The sequence below is a fragment of the Chiloscyllium plagiosum genome, chromosome 5 (assembly GCF_004010195.1).
Source record: "Chiloscyllium plagiosum isolate BGI_BamShark_2017 chromosome 5, ASM401019v2, whole genome shotgun sequence".
NCBI lineage: Eukaryota > Metazoa > Chordata > Chondrichthyes > Orectolobiformes > Hemiscylliidae > Chiloscyllium > Chiloscyllium plagiosum.
The window spans coordinates 78,926,069-78,944,172 of record NC_057714.1 but is presented as its reverse complement, the minus strand read 5'-3'; the positions used below and the strand labels follow the sequence as shown (position 1 = coordinate 78,944,172).

Here is an 18,104-nt window from a genome sequence, read left to right as displayed (position 1 = left end):
ACAGTATGTGATGGATGGCAGTTATAGGAAGGGGGGAAAGTCTCAGATACAGTCACATAGATGAGTTAACTCCAGGAAAGGTAAGAGAAGTAGGCAGCTAGTGCAGGAGTCTTTTGTGGATATACCCATTTCAAACAGCTATGCTGTTTTGGAAAATGTAGGGGGTGATGGATTCTCAGGGGAACGTAGCACAAACAGCCACGTTTCTGTTATTGAGACTGGCTCTAATGCAACGAGGGGTACGTCAGGTTCCAGGATCAAGGATGTCTCAGAGAGGGTGCAGAATGTTCTCATGGGGGAGAGAGGCCAGCAGGAGGCCATTGTCCACATTGGAACCAACGACATAGGAAGAGAAAAGGTTGAGATTCTGAAGTGAGATTACAGAGAGTTCGGCAGAAATTTAAAAAGGAGGTCCTCGAGAGTAGTAATATCTGGAATACTCCCGGTGCTACGAGCTAGTGAGGGCAGGAATAGGAGGATAGAGCAGATGAATGCATGGCTGAGGAGCTGGTATATGGGGGAAGGATTCATATTTTTGGATCATTGGAATCTCTTTTGGCATAGAAGTGACCTGTATAAGAAGGACGGATTGCACCTAAATTGGGAGGGGACTAATGTACTGGCAGGGAAATTTGCTAGAGCTGCTCAGGAGGATTTAAATTAGTAAGGTGGGGGGGTGGAACCCAGGGAGATAGTGAGGAAAGAGATCAATCTGAGACTGGTACAGTTGAGAACAGAAGCGAGTCAAACAGTCAGGGCAGGCAGGGACAAGGTAGGACTAATAAATTAAACTGCATTTATTTCAATGCAAGAGGCTTAACAGGGCATGGTTGGGAACATGGGACTGGGATATCATAGCAATTACAGAAACATGGCTCAAGAAGGGACAGGACTGGCAGCTTAATGTTCCAGGATAAAAATGCTACAGGAAGGATAGAAAGGGAGGCAAGAGAGGAGGGGGATTGATAAGTGATAGCATTACAGCTGTGCTGAGGGAGGATATTCCTGGAAATAGATCCAGGGAAGTTATTTAGGTGGAACTGAGAAATAAGAAAGGGATGATCACCTTATTGGGATTGTATTATAGACCCCCTAATAGTCAGAGGGAAATTGAGAAACAAACTTGTAAGGAGATCTCAGCTATCTGTAAGAAAAATAAGGTGGTTATGGTTGGGGATTTTAACTTACCAAACATAGACTGGGACTGCCATAGTGTTAAGGGTTTAGATAGAGGGGAATTTGTTAAATGTGTACAAGACAATTGTCTAATTCGGTATGTGGATGTACCTACTAGAGAAGGTGCAAAACTTGACCGACACTTGGGAAATAAGGCAGGTCAGGTGACTGGGGTGACAGTGGGGGAGCACTTTGGGGCCAGAAACCCTAATTCTATTAGATTTTAAATAATGATGGAAAAGGATAGACCAGATCTAAAAGTTGAAGTTCTAAATTGGAGAAAGGCCAATTTTGATGGTTGATTGGGGGCAGATGTTCGCAGGTAAAGGGGCGGCTGGAAAATGGGAAGTGTTCAGAAATGAGATAATGAGAATCCAGAAAAAGTATATTCCTGTTAAGGTGAAAGGAAAGGCTGATAGGGAATGCTGGATGACTAAAGAAATTGAGGGTTTGGTTAAGAAAAAGAAGGAAGCATGTGAAAGGTATAGACAGGATAGATCGAGTGAATCCTTACAAGAGTATAAAGGAAGCAGGAGTACACTTATGAGGGAACATTGGTTAGGCCATATTTGGAATATTGCGTGCAATTCTGGTTGTCCTATCGGAAGGATGTTGTTAAACTTGAAAGGGTTCAGAAAAGATTTACAAGGATGTTGTGAGGGTTGGAGGATTTGAGCTATAGGGAAAGGTTGAATTAGGATAGGGCTCTTTTCCATGGAGTGTTGGAGGCTGAGGTGTGACCTTATAGAGGTTTATAAAATCATGAGGGGCATGGATAGGATAAATAGACAAGGTCTTTTCCCTGGGGTGCAGGAGTCCAGAACCATAGGGTATAGCTTTAGGGTGAGAGGGGAAAGATATAAGGAGCCTAAGGGGCATTTTCTTCACACAGAGGGTGGTGCAATGAGCTGCCAGAGGAAGTGGTGGAGGCTAGTACAATTGCAGCATTTAAAAGGCATCTGGATGGGTATATGAATAGGAAGGGTTTGGAGGAATATGGGCCAAGTGCTGGCAGATGAGATTAGATTGGGTTGGGATATCTGGTTGGCTGAACAAATTGGACCAAAGGGTCTGCCTCCGTGCTGTACATCTCCATGACTGTCTATGTGAAGTTTGCACATTCTTCCCATGTCTGCAAGGGTTTCCTCTGGGTGCTCCAATTTCCTCCCACAATCCGAAGATGTGCAGATCAGGTGAACTGGCCATGCTAAATTGTCCACAGTGTTAGGTGCATTAGTCAGAGATAAATATAGGGTACGGGAATGGGTCTGGGTGGGTTACTCTTCGAAGGGTCGGTGTGGACTTGTTGAGCCAAACGGCCTGTTTCCATACTCTAGGGAATCTAATCTATCCAGCTTCTCTTTGTAACTCGAGCCCTCTATTCCCAGCAACATCATGGTAAATCTCTTTTGAACCCTGTCCAGCTTGATAATATCCTTCCTATAACATGGCGACTATAACTGGATACAGTATTCTAAAAGGGGCCTCACTAATGTCCTGTGTGTCCTCAACATAACGTCCCAACACCTATATTCAAGAGTCTGAGCAATGAATGATGTCCAGTCAATGTTTGGAAAATTAAATTCACCTACTATTACTTAACTTTCTCACATTATATCTGAGATCTCATCATTTTTTTTCTCAACCATTTGATCAACCATAGTCTTTGATCATTGAACTTCAACTTCCTTATCCCTACTCCTTGCTCCTGCTTCAACTTGTGCCTTCGTGACCTTGTTACCACATGGTTAGGAAAAATCCCAGGGTATACCTAATGTAACTCTTCAGTTGCCTGATTTTCCACTAGCTTCCACTAACATTTATTACCACTTCTCCAGCTTCATTTTCCAGCAGTCCAATGTCCACTCTTGATTTTAGATATCTAAAACTCTTGCAATTATCTTTTATATTACTAGCTTACCTTCATTTTTCATCTTCTCACCCCTTATTGTCTTTTTAGTTGTCCTCTGCTGGTTCTTAAAGGCTTTCAAATGTTCTGGATTGCCACTGATCTTCACACATTGTGTGCTTTTTCTTTTGCTTTTCTGCTGTCCATGACTTCCCTTGTCTGCCATGGTTGCCTCATCCTCATCTTAGTATGAACCTTCTTCCTTGGGTTGAATTTCTGCTATACCTCCCAAATTACCCTCAGAAATTCATGCCATTGCTGCTCCATTGTCTTCCCTCTTTGGCTCCCTTTCCAAACAGCTCTGGCCAGCTCCTCCCTCATATATTTTTTGTTACTTTTATTCACATATAATACCAATACATCTGTTTCAAGCTTCTCCCTCTCATTCTATTATGTGTGGTCACTGCCCCCTAGGGATTCCTTCACCTTTAGTTCCTTAGTCAAGGCTGCCTCATTACACATCACCAAATACAGAATTGCCTGTTCTCCAGTGGACTGTATCACAGCTGCTCCAAAACGTCATCTTCTAGACATTCCACAAATTTCATTTCAAGTCATAGACATTTACAGAACAAAAGAGATCCTTCGGTCCAACTTGTCCATGCTGACTAGGTGTCCTAAATTAATCTAGTCCCATTTGCCAGCACTTTGCTCATATTCCTCTCAACCCTTCCTATTCATATACCCATCCAGATGCCTTTTAAATGTTGTAATTGCACTGTCCTCCACCACTTCCTCTGGCAGATCATCCCATACACGCACCACAGTGTGTGTGGAAGAAGTTGTCCCTTAGATCCCTTTTCAATCTTTCCCCTCTCACCCTAAAACTTGGGATCCACTAACAATATGATATCCCCCGTCCACCTGCATATTGAACTCCCCCATGATTACTGTAACAGTGCCTTCTTACATGCCTTTCCTATCTCCTGGTTTATGTCTACATCCTGACCATTGCTAGGAGGGTTGTGCACAACTCCCTTCAGGGTCATTTTTCCCTTCGCGATTTGTCAACTCTACCGCACAGATTCAATGCCTTCTGACCCTTGACCACTTCTTGCTATCGATTTAGTTTCATTTCTTACTTGCAAGACAATCCTGCCCTCTCTGCCACCTGGCTGTCCTTTCAGTAGGATACTTTTCCTTGGATATGTAGTTCCCAACCATGGTCCTCTTTCAGCCATGATTGTGTGATGCACACAACATTGTATCCGCCAATTTAAATCTGTTACAAGCTATTTACCTTGTTTCATATACTGCATGCATTTATGTACAATACCCTCAGTCCTGTATTGGGTGTCCACCTTCTCATAGTTGACCCCTTATCTGCTGTGCCTGAAGTTAGATTTCTGACCTTTTCCATGCTCTCTGTCCAATATGTATTCTGGAAACTTTATTAACCTCTCCTGAGCCCTTCTCCCCTTTAAGTTTTCTATAATTTTCTGTGTAACTGAACCAACCACCCTTCCCCTCACTGACTAGTCTCAGCATGATTCACATTGAGCTCATCCTATCAGAACAGCTCCCTCCTTCCCCAGTACTGGTGCTAAATTCTCCCAATCGAATCTTGGAGCAATGCATTTACCTCTTTAATCTTTTTAACCCTCTGCCAATTAGCTTGTGGCTCAAGTAGATCATTACCTTTTTGGTTCAGCTATTCATCTATTCATGCATTTTTAGTAACACTACTCATAAATTGTGTATATCTTTTGTAGACTCCCTGAGGAAGGAGATTTACTTTCTGGGAATTATTGACATTCTAACACATTATGATGCAAAGAAGAAAGCTGCACATGCTGCCAAAACAGTTAAACATGGTGTAAGTAATTTATACTTTTCTAGCAAAAACTATTTTGACACCTGAGAAATAAAACAAAACATGCTTTTCTAGTTAATAATGTTTCGTGGGTACACAGCTCCATGTTGACTTTAGTTATCTAGCAAAAGTAGTTCTAAGAGATTGCGCTAGTTATCTAGTAGATTTGCACATTAACATGTCTCAGTGGGCAACATCTTTACCTCTTAAGACTTAAAATTGGGTGCACCACTCAGTACTAAAGCATGTCATCTGGATGTAATCTCAGCATATAATCTCAGTGCTAAAGCATATAATTTATTCAGTACCATACTGAATTTATGCGGCACTGTCTCATTTTCCATCAACACATCTAAGAGTAGGCGTGTTGGGTTTTGCAAATGAGAGCTGGTTGTGTTAATAGTGCAGAACTAAGCTTTTCTTGGACTCTTTCTTTCAGACTTCACAAGGAAATCAGTTTTTTAGAAAAGTATTTTTTAAAACATTGTACAGATTCCCATGGAAAATTGTTTGTTGAAATCCTACTTATAAGACATTTCAAATAGAAAATAGTGATAACTGCAATTTTTGTGTTTTGTAGTCTGGTGCCGAAATCTCCACCGTCAACCCGGAACAGTACTCGAAACGCTTTGTGGAATTTATCACCAGTATTTTGACATAGCTTAACATGGATAACACATGCAGAGAATGGGAGGGATGATAAAAAATATGAAAATGAAATGGGCTAAATGAAGTGGCATCTGCAGTGTTTGTCTTGCTGAAAGCATTCCCTTTTACATCTTCTGAATAAGATGACTGATGGAAAATAGCTTTAACTGCTTCCTGAAACTGCCAGCACAGTACTCACAATTAAGAACTTTATTTTGTGGGAAGGATATCAAATCGGAGTGCACTGCTTTAGCAACACTCCAAAACTCGCTGTGATGGAACTTTATGGGGGGAGGTACTTTCAGTATGGGAAGAAACTGCATGTTAATTGACATACAGCAATTACAGGTTTCAAATTATAAACTGTGGATCAGTTTATCACTTGAACTGAAAGATGCAGAGCAGTATTTGTTTATCTTGCTAATGTTCCACTTCCATTGTGCACACTGGCACTCCTCAAGATAGCTTCACGGTTTATTGTTTCTTCAAAGGGAGTCTTAACAAAATACAACTTCCAAAGTCCTGTTGTGTTGAGTTAGTCTCAATCACCACTTTAGGTAGCTTGTACTAATTGAGTTTAAAAGTTAATATTCCTTCAAGGAGGAGATCAAATTAAGAAATCACAAATTTTGGTCACATTTGTTCACAGTAATTGAGTGTCTCAAAGCTCTGATAAATTAACTAAGGTGTCACAGTACAGAAAAGATGCCCATTAAGTGTCAGAATCTGACTAATGATTATTTATCATTGTTTTAGACCACATTTTAATGCATTTCTAGCTTTTATTTGAAAAAAATTGAGTAAATTGTTAAGGTAATTGAAGTCTCCATTTGCACAACAGATCCCATTGTTGCAGGATTTGAATAGCGTATGGGAAGAAAAATTGAATTTGTAACACTTCAGACTATTGATCAATATTTGTGCAGTTTGATTTCATTATTTCATCTCAATGTAAAAGAATTTTCAATTCATGTTAATAGTGTTTACAAGAGAAATGTCTGAAAGTGTTACATGTGAGCAGGTTTTTTTTATATGGATTAGTTTTCAAATAAAATGTCCTTATAGACGTCTTTCTCCACCATGTTAGAGCAGATCTGACACCTATTTAGCATACTTTTCACATTGAGGAAGAGATTAAGACTATCTTAACACAACAGCAATATTTCAGAAATCACGGTTGCCTTTTTAGTTTCTGCAACATTATTTTTAGGTATTATGTAAATATGTAATAAATGGTTGCTTGAATCTATAATCATATTTGTTATTTTAAGCATGAATTAATCTTTTCTGTACTATTTCCACTATCTAATTATGCAGATTATGTCCTGTTAAATAAAATATGCTTAATATGTTTAAAGATTACACTGTGCAACAGGTGTGCCTTTTCCTAGGTGTATCATTGAAATTGCTGTTACGTCTATACAAATTTCATTGCTGTGTCCTCCCCAGACATCTGGGAACTTAAGCAGGCAAAGGAGTGCCAGAATGCCTTTTCCTATTAAAAATGTGTCAATGCTGTTTGGACTGCAATTTTTTTTAAATGCTTCACATAGGTAGCAATTACCTAGATTATACTAGAATTCTAGTGTCAGCATCTTCAGTGGCCAAAGGCAATATCATCAGTGTGACTATGTAATAATTTAACATGGTTTTGTTACTCTTGGTAAAGTGATGTTAACGCTGTTATGTAAATGTACAGTTATATATTTTATGTATTTAAAAAAAATCCATAATCACTGTGCCGGTCATGTTCATTTCAAATTTTCTGTAAGATGCTGTACTTTCCATTGGTAATAGGACCAGAAAAAACAAAGCCCATTTGGGGAAAAAAAGAGGTACATGTGCAAACAATATATTTGGGCAAAAATCCCCCTCTGTGGCTCATCTGTGTATTTTAGATGCTTCTGGCAGCTTAAAATATAAATGCACAATGTTTTGTCTCTAATAGGTCATTATGTAAATATTTTTTTTTGTTTAAGTGATGCAACTTCATAAAACATGTACTAGTGCTACATTCTACACACTCCATACCTGAGCTTTGCTTTATGAAATAAAGCTCTCTTTTGTCTCAAAATGCTTCTTGTATTGATGGTGTTATTTTCATACTAGTTGTGAGAGTAGTTGTTGCCTTTCTAACATACCATTTTGGGAAAATAAGAACAGATGCCTTGAGTCTGTTCAGTTCTTAACCAACTGTTGCATAATCACCTTTCAGTAATTGAATACCACTTAATATGTTAATAAGGAATGGTGGTAAAGGTGGTTTAGATATCTTTCTTTAGCTTAGATATCACTCTGACCATGGGACAGTCTTTGTAATCAGAAAAGCAGGAATCTGAAATAAAAAGAAACAGATCCTGGAAATACGCATGTTAAAGTAGCATCTGTGGAGAGTAGCTAAGTTGATGTTTTAGGACTAGGACCTTTCAAATATGCTGTTGCTATCATCTGCTGAGTATTTCCAGTGTATTCTTTTATTTAAATAATCTTTGTCCAGACCCCTTAGATAAGCTGTCATCAAGAAAAAGAATAATGAAGAACGTGCCAATGCTCTCTATAGTTTGCGGAAAATCAAATTCCTTTTGCTTTATCAGCAAATAATTATTGGTTTGTTTACACTTCCATGTCCCTTGGCAATCAGCGGACTTACCACTAAGGGAGTTATCAGCCCTTTGTTTCTGGAGGCTCCCTGGACTGATGTAAAATCACATAATGAACCTGTTCAAGTTAATCCCCATTTTTTCATTCAATTAAAGGGAACATTGTCAATTTAATTTTAATATTGGAAGAACATTTTGTTTTTACAAATGGTCTGTGTATAAGTAAAGTAGCCACAGTCCCAGAGGCACACAGGGTTGCTGTCTCAAGAGAGAGAGATAACTGCTGATGGTTAAAATTGAGGGTCTGCATGCCGCAGGCAAGGGCTGAGGTCAAGACAATGGAACCTTCACAGTATTTTCAGCCAGTATGGTAATTGAACCCACACTGTTGGCATCACCCTGCATCACAAACCAGCCATTCAGCCAACTGACCCCCAGTTGGTCTATGTATATTTCCATTGTGAAAGAATAAATCCCAATTCCCAGTTGCACACTTAGCTTAGATGCCACCACATTTTGGAGTTATCCTTCAGGAGAAAGCAGTAACCAAAATATCATTGGCTGCAATTCCCCTTGGAATGGAGGAAGGCATTGGTGAGAGCACATCTGGAGTACTGTGTTCAGGTTTGGTCCCCTTACTTGAAGGATGTAATTGCACTGCAAGTAGTTCAGGGAAGGTTCACTAGATCAGGTCTTATCAACTTAGAGATTAATTCCAAAAATAAAAGGCTGATCTTACGAGCAGTTCAGGCCTATGGCTGCTAGAGTTTAGGAGAATGACAGGAAATCTAATTGAAGTATATAAAATTGCTAAAGGGATTAACAAAGTAGACAGAGCAGATATTTTCCCTTGTGGACAGTCTAGAATGAGAGGTCATACTTTTATGATACAGAAGTGGCAGATTTAAAACAGATGAGGAATTACTCCACTCAAAGGATCATAAATCTGTGGAATTCACTACCCTAGAGTGTGCTAGATGCTGGTACCCTGAATACATTTTATGAGTAGATAGACAAATGTTTTACATTAATGGATTAAAAGGGAATGGGGAGCAGGCAGAAAAGTAGAGATGAGAGAGATGAGATCAGCCACGATTGTATCAAATGGGAGAGCAGGCTCAAAGGACTGAACTGTCTACTCCTGCTTCTAATTCTTGAAGATGATGTCTTGGTGACAGATTTAGAATACAGTAGGCAAATAGTGCTATACGAATGACTCCAAAGTTGTTATTACTATAGTCACTTGTCATATATTTGGAGGTGTCAGCAATTAGATATTTAAGCTCCTTATACTTTAAACACAAAACCTTTCATTTTTGGCTGGTCAGAAACATAAAAGAGAAACGTAATGAGGATGCACATTGCCTGCAGGAAGAATGTGTGGAGGCAAGAAGTACGTTTCAATGAGGTGTGCCCTCTCTACTACAGCAAATGTCAAAAAGTCCTATTTAAGTTTCAGGTCTTTACAATAAATGCAAAGTAAAGTTTGTCATTTTGGTAGAAGGTAATACTTATGATATAATGTTTATAAATTCTAGAACAATATTTTTATTAGAAATGTACATTTCCAACAATATACCCATCTGAGATCAATGAGTTTTATTTAATTTACCTCAGAGTATATCTGTTTCCCATGCTAATGTTTATTCAGTAACTGTTATGGTTGCATGTTGGAAAGAAGCTTGTTTTTTTTAAATTCTAGTTAAATTGTAAGAAATCTTTTTTTAAAAAAAAGCAAGTCAGGTAGTGTCCTGGCTGTCAGTGACTTGTGTCGTTATTGCTGCAGTTTACTGCTATGTGACTTGACAAATGTAACTTGGAAAAGAAAATTGCCAGAAACGGAAATAAAATCATTCCCTTTAATTTAGATACATATAGTATATGACAGTTCATACTGCATTGTAAAGACATATATTGCATTTCATGAATAAAATAGCATTGCTGTGAAATTTGACTTGTTCAACCCTGGATAAATTTGACAGTTATATCTATCAGCATATGTTGCTTAGTCTTTTAATATTATTTCCACTAACTTGTACTAGAAGCATTGTAATGCCTGTTCCACAGCATGGAACAGGTCCTATCACATTGCTACAGATACTGTGGGAAACGATTTAATCCTTGCATCATTCAGTACAAAACTAAACAATTGGTGTATGATCCTGAACAAGTGTGGTCTCTCAAAAGCCTGGCAGCAAGCACTCCTTACTGAATTACCTGCATGTTACCATTTTGTGATGCACTGGCTGTGGCTGGATGTGACTGCAAGTGAGTCAAGTAAGAGGACCAAGAAGAAAGGAGGAATGGTGAGACCTCAACCATTGCCACAGATTTGAGGTGAAAGCAGGGGCCAAAGAATGGATGAGCAAACTAACCCTGGCACTGGGATCCAGGATGTCGTGTATGGAGATGGAGCAAATAGGCATAATATGTAGTAAGGGACAGTATAGTCAGGGGGATATATAGTTCTCTAAATGAGAGCCAGAGACTAACATAGAATCCCTTTAATGCAGAAAGAGGCCATTCTGCTGATTCAGTCTGCACCGACCCTCCAATGAGCATCATCCTCACAACTTCCTGCTGCTGCAGCCATTTCGAACAGTATCTTTTAGGTTTTAGAATGTGCTTCCTGGGAGAATGGTGAAGGCAGATTCCATTGAAGGTTTCAAAAGAGAGCTGGTTATATATTTGAAGGTGGTTATATACTTGAAGGTGATTAATTTAGAGAGCTACAGAAATAGGGCTGGACAAGGGAACCACCTGGGAACTCTTTTGGGAGCTGATACTAACATATGATGGGTTGAATGGCCTCCTTCATATTGTAAAATTCAATGGTTATGTGATTTTCCTACATACCAAAATGTATCATTTCACATTTCTCTATATAAAATGTAATTTGTTTGTCCACCCAGTACACTAACCTATGCCCTCTAGAAGTCTATCGCTATCGTCATCCTAAGGATATCTCATTTTGACATAAAAACCATTTTATCCCCCTTAAGTAATATAGTCCTAACCGATCCAGTTTCTGTTCGTATGTCAGCCATGCCATCATAGGAATCAATCTGATTAACCTTCATTGCACTCCCTCCATAGCCACAATATCCTCAGATAAAGAGAACAAATCTGCACGCAATACTCCCAAGTATGGCCTCATCAAGGTGCTCTACAATTGCAACAAAATATCCCTGTACTCAAATGAAGACCAACATACTGCCTGCTGCACCAATCATGCTTACGTTCAACAACTGTGTACAATGACTTCCGAGTGCACTTCCCCATTTCCCAATCAATTGCCATTCAAATAATAATCTGCTTTTCAGTTTTTTGCTACTAAAGTGGATAACCTCACATTTATCTGCAATATACTTAATTTGCCCACTCACTCAACTGAACCAAATCACATTGAAATATCTCTGCATCATCGTCACAGTTCAGTCTCCCACCCAGCCTTATGCTAGTTGCAATGATCAATTTATGGAAGGGACTTCCATATAGATTTTGAGAGGTAAAATGCCATGGAAATTTTAAGAATAATTGGATACAAATTTGGTGGGATGGATATTAAGGTGGAATTAATTTTATTTCCAAAGGATGTGAACATCACTGACAAGGCCAAATGTTTTGCCCATTTCTAATTGTCCTTGAAATGATTTGCTTTCAAAACATTGCAGATATTAGTTTAAAGGCAACCCCATTTCTCTGTGTCTAGAGTCACATGATCAGGATAACAGATTTCCTCAAAGAAAAATAAAATACTGCTGATGCTGGAAATTCAAAATGAAAACAGAAATTGCTAGAGGAACTCAACAGGTCTGGCAGAATCTGTGGGCAGAGAAACAGCATTTTATGTCTCGAGTGTAGTACAACTATTCTTCAGAACTGAACAATGTTGGAAAATCATTTCTTTTATACTTTTGACAGATGCAGAAGACAAAGGGGCTGTTAATGTGAAGAAAAAGATTTAAAATTTACGTAAATTTAGGTGTGAAAGTGCAAAGTAAACAAGAAAAGGCTTTGGTGGAAGGGAAAGAAAAACTGGATACCAGACATAAGGCAATCAGTTTCAAAATGATTGAATTTAATATTGAGAGCCTGAGGCTGTGAAATTTCTAAATAGAAAATGAGGTGTTGTTCATCAAGCTTGCACTGTGCTTCATTGGGACATTACAGCAAGCCCAGGACAGAGATTTTAACACGAGAACAAGGACATTTGATGAAGTAGCGAGCAGTCGGGTTCAGGATCATTCCTACGGATAGAGTGGAGGAGCTGGCAAAGCAGTTACCCAGCGTGTGTTTGGCCTCACCAATATATCTCTGGACTTGTTAATAGAATTTGCCAGACGATTGAACCCATAGCCCCAGAGCTTTCTCTGGGCCTCTCGATTTTTAGTCCAGTGGTATCGTTACTATTCCACTATCTCTCCCAAATTGCCTTCCACATCTTTGAGGGGTCATCCAATTAGTAATGAGTTGTTCCAGCAATAGCGGATAAGGATGGAACTGGTTGACAGGCATGCCATGGTGTGATAGGTAGTTAATGGGGTGAGTTTGGTAAGGTATGGCGAGAAATTTCACTGGGTCTCAGGGGAAAAAAAAACTCCAAAACCAAATGCAACTCATATTTCACCAGAAAATTATTAGATTTCGGGCCTAGTTTTCAAATCTCTCCAAATTGTCACAAAATATATATTTGCAACTTGCTTCTCTCTTATGCCTTCTCACCTGTGAATTATTACCCTTCACCTTGCCTTGAAAACCTTCCCCCTTTCTACATGCAAGTTGCCATGACATACTTTCCAACCCAGAACATTGCAATATAATGTTTGTGCCAGGCAATGACTATCTCAAAGAGATGGTCTAACCATTGGTTAGATAATCTAACAACTTACCCTTGACATTCAATGGCATTACTTTTTTTTTATTAATTCACAGGCTGTGGGCATCACTGGCAGGACCAGAGGGCATTTAAGGAACAACCACATCGCTATGGGTCTGAAGTCACATGTAGACCAGACCAGGTAAGGATGGCAGATTTACTTTATTAAAGGACATTAGTGGACCAGGTGGGTTTTCCCTGACAATCATTAGACTGTTATTTCCAGATTATTTTTGAATTCAAATTCTACCATCTGCCACAGTGAGATTCAAACCAATCTCACTTAGGTCTCTGGATTTATAGTCTAGCAATAATAACATTAGACCATTGTCTATCTCTATGTATGTATGCCAGTGCATCTCCCATTATCAACATTCTTTGGAGATACCATTGACAATGGGGGTGGAGCTGCAGATAAAGGGGGAGGCAGAGGCAGGATGGGGAAGTGGGGATAGGTGAAGCCAGGTAGAGGGCATGACCTGGTTGGGAGGAATGAATCCGGTTGGTGGCAGGGAGCAGTGGCACTGAGGTGGAGGGACTGGGAAGGGAGTTGAGGGATGGGGAGGAATGTTATTTGTAATTGGAAAACTCAATATTGAGTCTTCCAGGCTGTAGGCTTCCCAGGCAGAAGATAAGGTGTTCCTCCAATTTGCGGTGTGGTTTGTTGTGGTAATGGAGGTGGCCAAGTATGGTCATGTTGGGAAGGAGAATTGAAATGGGCTGTGACTGGGAGGTTCAGTTGCCTCTGCAGGCCCAGCTGAGATGCTTGGCGAACCGTTCACTAAGCTTACATTCGGTCTCCCCAATCAGGAACACCCTATGCAATAAACTAGGATGCAGGAGAGGCAGGTGAACCTCTGTCTCACCTGGAAGGACTGTTTGGGGCCCAGGATAGAGGTGAGGGGAGTGGTGTACTGCCAGATTTTGAATCTTTTCCGGTTTCTGGGGGAAGTACCGGGAGGTTGGGGGGGTTAGGGGGGGAAGAGTGGCGCAAGCCATGTATTGTCAAAGGGAACAGTCCTTGCAGAAGGCAGAGAGGGGTGGGGAGAGGAAGATGTTCTTGGTGGTGGGGTCTAGTTAGCATTGGCGGAAGTGTCAAGATGATGCGCCGGATACAGAGACTGGTGGGCTGTAGGTGGGGACTGGGGACCTCTGTTTTTATTGCATAAAGGGAAGGGTTTAGAGCAGTGGAATGGGAATTGGAGAGGGTGTGGCGGAGGGCTGTCTGGATGATGGGGGAAGGAAAAGAACGTTGTTTGAAATAGGTGGACATCTGGGATGCTCGCGAGTAGAATGTCTCTTCGTCTGAGCAGATGCGGCAGAGGCGGAGGAATTGGGAGAATGGGATGGAGTTCTTGCAGGATACTGGGTGGGAGGAGGTCACCAACAGTCTCCAGACAGACGTTTGTTACAAACCTACAGAATTCTATAACTACCTGGAAACCCCCCGTCATCCAGACAGCCCTCCGCCACACTACCTCCATTCCCCGTTCCACTGCTCTAACACCTCCCCCTCCCAACGCATTAAAGACAGGCTCCCCCTGGTCCTCACCTACCACTGCACCAGTCTCCACATCCAACCCATCATCCTGCAACACTACTGCCAACTCCTACTAGACCTCACCACCAAGATCATCTTCCCCTCTCCACCCCCTCTGCCCCCGAATCCCCAGGTACCTTTCCCTGCAACTAGAAAAAATGCAAAACCTGCCAGTACACCACCCTCGTCACTTCAATCCAGGGACCAAAAAAGTCCTTCCAGATGAGACAGAGGTTCACCTGCCTCTCTTTCAACCTGGTTTAATGCCATTCGGAAGACCGAATGTAAACGTAGGGACGGTTCACCGCACATCTCGGGCATGTTCACAGAGGCCAACCAGACCTCCCAGTCACTGCCCAGTTCAATTCCCCCAACCACTCCCTATCTGACATGACCATCCTTGGCCTCCTAGGTAAAAACAAGGACTGCAGATGCTGGAAACCAGATTCTAGATTAGAGTGGTGCTGGAAAAGCACAGCAGTTCAGGCAGCGTTCAAGGAGCAGGAAAATCAACGTTTCAAGCAAAAGCCCTTCATCAGGCTTATGCCAAAAATGTCGATTTTCCTGCTTCTCGGATGCTGCCTGAACTGCTGTGTTTTTCCAGCACCACTCCCATCCTTGGCCTCCTCCATTGCCAAAACAAATCACAGCACAAATTGGAGGAACAGCACCTCATCTTCTGCCTGGGCAGCCAACAGTCCAGAGGACTCAGCATTGAGTTCTCGAATTGCAAATAACCTCCTTCCCCATCCCTCAACTCCCTTCCCAGCCTTTCCCTATCCTTTCCACTGCTCCCCCCCACCAAGCGGATTCATCCCTCCCATTGACCAACCAGGTCATACCCTCTACCAGTTTTCAGCTAGTCCCACTTCACCATCCTGCCCCCGCCAATGCCTTTATCTGCAGCTTCCACTATACCCACCCCCAGTCCTGAAGAAGGGTTAAACCCAAAACGTGGACTTCTCCCCCTCCTGATGCTGCCTAGCTTGTTGTATTCTTCCAACCTCCTGTCTGTCTATTTTGGATTCCAGCATCTGCAGTTTTTCTTGTCTCAACCACCATCCCTGGCAGTGCATTTCAGACTCTTACCACTCTGTGTAAAAAAAAATTTGCCCCTCACATCTCCTTTGAACTTTCCATGTCTCACCTTAAATGCATGCCCCCTAGTTTTAGACATTTCAACTCTGGGAAAAAGATTCTGACTATCAAACCTATCTATGCATCTCATATAACAGGGTGTATACTAGTTGTACTGCAGCAACACATGAATTCACCTTCTACAGCATCTTCAAACCTGAGACCTTTACCAGCTAGAAGGACAAGGGCAGTAGATGTGCATTGAAATGCAATTACCACCTGCAGGTTCCCCTCCAAGCTATAAACCATCTTGATTTGAAAGTTGTTCATTGTTCTTTCACTGTTACTGGGTCAAAATTCTGGAGCTCCCTTCCCAACAGCACCATGTCTGTACCTGCCTCACAGAGAGCAGCAGTTCAAAAAAGGTAGCTCATCACCATGTTCTCAAGGAATCGGCAACAAGTACAGGGTGACCCCCGTACCCGCGGGTCCGGTTACCATTACCTGCAGTTTACCAGGGCCCAAACGTACAAAAGGGAACGTTCCAGAACCAGAGTCCAGGAGGCTGCTGGGAAGGTATGTTTCCCATTTAAATGAATGGGTTTGCACCTCTCTACAGTTTCGGACTTCCACGGTAGATCTTGGGATGTATCTGCTGAGGGTACGGAGGTGGTGGGGGGCGGATTTCTGTAATAGCCTTGCAAGCAAGACTTACATCCTATGAAAGAATGAAAACAGGAGCACTGTCAGTGCAAAACTGTTGCCATTATCTATCTCTATGCAGTGTGGTGAAAAAAAGTTTTATAAATTAAAATGAAAGTACTGAAGAAGTGCTTTGATATGCACTGGAAGTTCCATAAAATTGACAGGACTATAGGCTGAGAACCGGAAACTGGAAGGCTCCATGTCAACTGTCAAAGACAGGCATGTCAGTCCAAAAGGCCACCTTCCATGCTGTAATTTTTTATAAACTATCATTTATAACCATGTCATGTGCATGTAGGTGCAGGACACAGTGAAGAAACATTGAGTGCAGAAATCTTTATTCATATTCCTCCACCAGGGAAAAAAAAGCCCAAGTGGCCAGTGACAAGTAGTGCCCTTCTGCTCCAATGTTTATGGTTCCAGCGTCCCAACGGGTCCTGATGACATTATCAAAATCAATGATTAGGTAATGTCTATTCACTGAATGGAATTGTCCAGTTGAGTTAAAGACCCTATATTTAATATTTGTGCTTCCAATAATGTTAATTCACTCTCCTGACAATGTCTTCTTCCTAAGCAAAAACAGAAATTGCTGGAAAATCTCAGCAGGTCTAGCAGCATCTGTAGAGAGAAATCAGAGTTAACGTTTCAGATTCATTGACCCTTCTTCATAGAGTAATTAAGATGTACAGAACAGAAACAGACCCTTTGGTCCAACTTGTCCATGCCAACCAGATATCCTAACCTAGTCTAGTCCAATTTGCCAGCATCTAGCCCATATCCCTCTAAACCCTTTTAAATGTTGTAATTGTACCAGCCTTCACCATTTCCTCTGGCAGCTCATTCCATACATGCACCACCCTCTGCTTCAAAAAGTTGCCCCTTAGGTCCCTTTTAAATTTTTCCTCTCTGACCCTAAACCTATGCCCTTTAGTTCCGGACTACCCCTCCTCAGGGAAAAAACCTTGTCTATTTACCCTATCCTTACCTCTTATGATAAGGTCACCCCTCAACCTCCAACGCTCCAGGGAAAATAGCCCTAGCCTATTCAACCTCTCCCTATAGTTCAAATTTTCCAACCCTGGCAATATTCTTGTAAATGTTTTCTTCAGTACTAATGTTAACTCGGTAAGTAATATTTTTTTCATATAGAAGATAAGGTGGAGGGAGGAGAAGTAAACAATAGATAGAGATAGTGCTCAAAGATAAAGAAAAACAGTTAGACAGACAAAGGGACGGTTAAAGTCGACAATGTGGTGCTGGAAAAGCACAGCAGGTCAGGCAACATCTGAGGAGCAGGAGAATCAATATTTTGGACATAAGCGCTCCATCATTCCTAATGACGGGCTTATGCCCGAAACGTCAATTCTCCTGCTCCTCGGATGCTGCCTGATCTGCTGTGCTTTGCCAGCATCACACTCTTGACTCTGATCTCCAACATTGTCCTCACTTTCTCCTAAAGGAATGGTTAAAGTTCAATCCATGGGGAATGATTAGCTGCTAATGGGGCCAATAAGTGACTGACAATGGGTTATGTGTGGTAGTAGCTGAAAATGTGTTGCTGGAAAAGCGCAGCAGGTCAGGCAGCATCCAGGGAACAGGAGAATCGACGTTTCGGGCATAAGCCCTTTTTCAGGAAATCTGAAAATTTGTTGCTGGAAAAGCGCAGCAGGTCAGGCAGCATCCAGGGAACAGGAGAATCGACCTTTCGGGCATAAGCCCTTCTTCAGGGCTTATGTGTGGTAGTAGCCAATATG

General features: G+C 41.3%; 1 protein-coding gene across 4 annotated transcripts in view; it reads left to right on the top strand.

The window, feature by feature from the left end:
• The window catches only part of LOC122550031 (phosphatidylinositol 5-phosphate 4-kinase type-2 alpha), a 257,190-nt gene extending 249,570 nt beyond the window's left edge, over window positions 1-7,620 (top strand). For all 4 annotated transcript variants that reach the window (XM_043690447.1, XM_043690449.1, XM_043690448.1 and 1 more), the window contains exons 9-10: window positions 4,798-4,901; window positions 5,479-7,620. In XM_043690447.1, the coding sequence (XP_043546382.1) occupies window positions 4,798-4,901; window positions 5,479-5,559 (185 nt within the window). In that variant the 3' untranslated portion in view covers window positions 5,560-7,620. The remainder of the gene's footprint in view (window positions 1-4,797; window positions 4,902-5,478) is intronic.
• Window positions 7,621-18,104: the final 10,484 nt, after the last annotated feature.